Source organism: Aplysia californica, unplaced genomic scaffold (assembly GCF_000002075.1).
Source record: "Aplysia californica isolate F4 #8 unplaced genomic scaffold, AplCal3.0 scaffold00079, whole genome shotgun sequence".
NCBI lineage: Eukaryota > Metazoa > Mollusca > Gastropoda > Aplysiida > Aplysiidae > Aplysia > Aplysia californica.
The window spans coordinates 1,029,548-1,030,726 of record NW_004797349.1 but is presented as its reverse complement, the minus strand read 5'-3'; the positions used below and the strand labels follow the sequence as shown (position 1 = coordinate 1,030,726).

At 37.8% G+C, this 1,179-nt stretch overlaps 1 protein-coding gene across 1 annotated transcript in view; it reads left to right on the top strand.

Moving 5' to 3' along the window:
• Positions 1-1,179, top strand: part of LOC106011245 (protein white) — a gene marked incomplete in the record, with an annotated part of 9,578 nt that overhangs the window by 5,769 nt on the left and 2,630 nt on the right. Inside the window, 2 exon segments of the mRNA XM_013080216.2 lie at positions 163-211; positions 933-1,026. Coding sequence (XP_012935670.2) covers positions 163-211; positions 933-1,026 — 143 coding nt within the window.

Here is a 1,179-nt window from a genome sequence, read left to right as displayed (position 1 = left end):
TGCGTGTGTGTGTGTGTGTGTGTGTGTGTGTGTGTGTGTATGTGTTTGTTGTTATAGGAAATAGATGGAAAGAGAAGGAATGAGATTGTGAATGTTTATCGCTTGATCACTTTGCTGACAGCAGAAAAAGTAAAAAGTATTTGATTCTTCTTTTGTTCGCAGTTACTGGTATTGCAACACCAGGTTGTCTACTTGCTATTATGGGTGCCAGGTAAGGACTTATTTCAATCGCTTGATGAAAACCTGAGTAAGGGCGAAAAATCACCGCGGTCTGTGTGCAAGTTGCAAACGTTAAAGATCCCTCGAAGGTCTAAAATCGATAAGAGTAGCGTTGGCTTCGGCCGCCAAAATTAATTCCTACCAAACTGTAAATGTTTAATGTACCCGGCGCGCTCATTAATTGACCCTATGCAGTTGCGAGCGCTGTTAATCACTTAGCAAACAAAACAGCAAAAAATAAATAAGACATAAGGCAGGAGAAGACAGTAGAATTAAAAATGCAGGAGAAGGATATTGCGCAAATAGGAAAAGCCACGGTATGACAAATGGCGAAGGGACCATGTGCAGAAGGGAAAATTACATGAGAAAAAGTAGAAGAAAAACGATGGGAGCTAGGACATTATTAGGACATAGTCAGGTATAGAAGAGGCACAGGAAAAAGATTGAGATAAGTAAGAAACAGATGAAGGGAGAGAAGGCATGGAGAATGATTTTTTTTAAACCGATCAAAACAAAACATTAAACGAAAACTGCAATAGAAAAAAGAAAGTGTTAGGAATTATTGATGTTTCAACTCGTAAGGTATTTCAGCAGTATAAACAGCACGCTAAAAAAATGATTGAATTGTATTGTCTTTATTTAGATTTTTTGTGCTAGAGAAGATCGTGATTTTTTAAAGTTTTTTTATGCTTGACATCTTCCCTTGTTTTCAGTGGCTCGGGAAAATCGACGCTGCTAAACGTGCTGACAATGAGGAACACTAAAGATTACATCACCTCGGGAGAGGTTCTTCTCAATGGCGTTCCCGTATGTAATCGTTTTATTTAGTATGGTGATATTTCAGTAAAGTACATTAATAGTGATTAAAGAGAGCATTTTTATTTATTATTATGCTCTGTCCCGTTTCGAAGAAAAGCTCTGAGTAACGTACGATTATTTAAAGCAAACAGTAACCCCCCC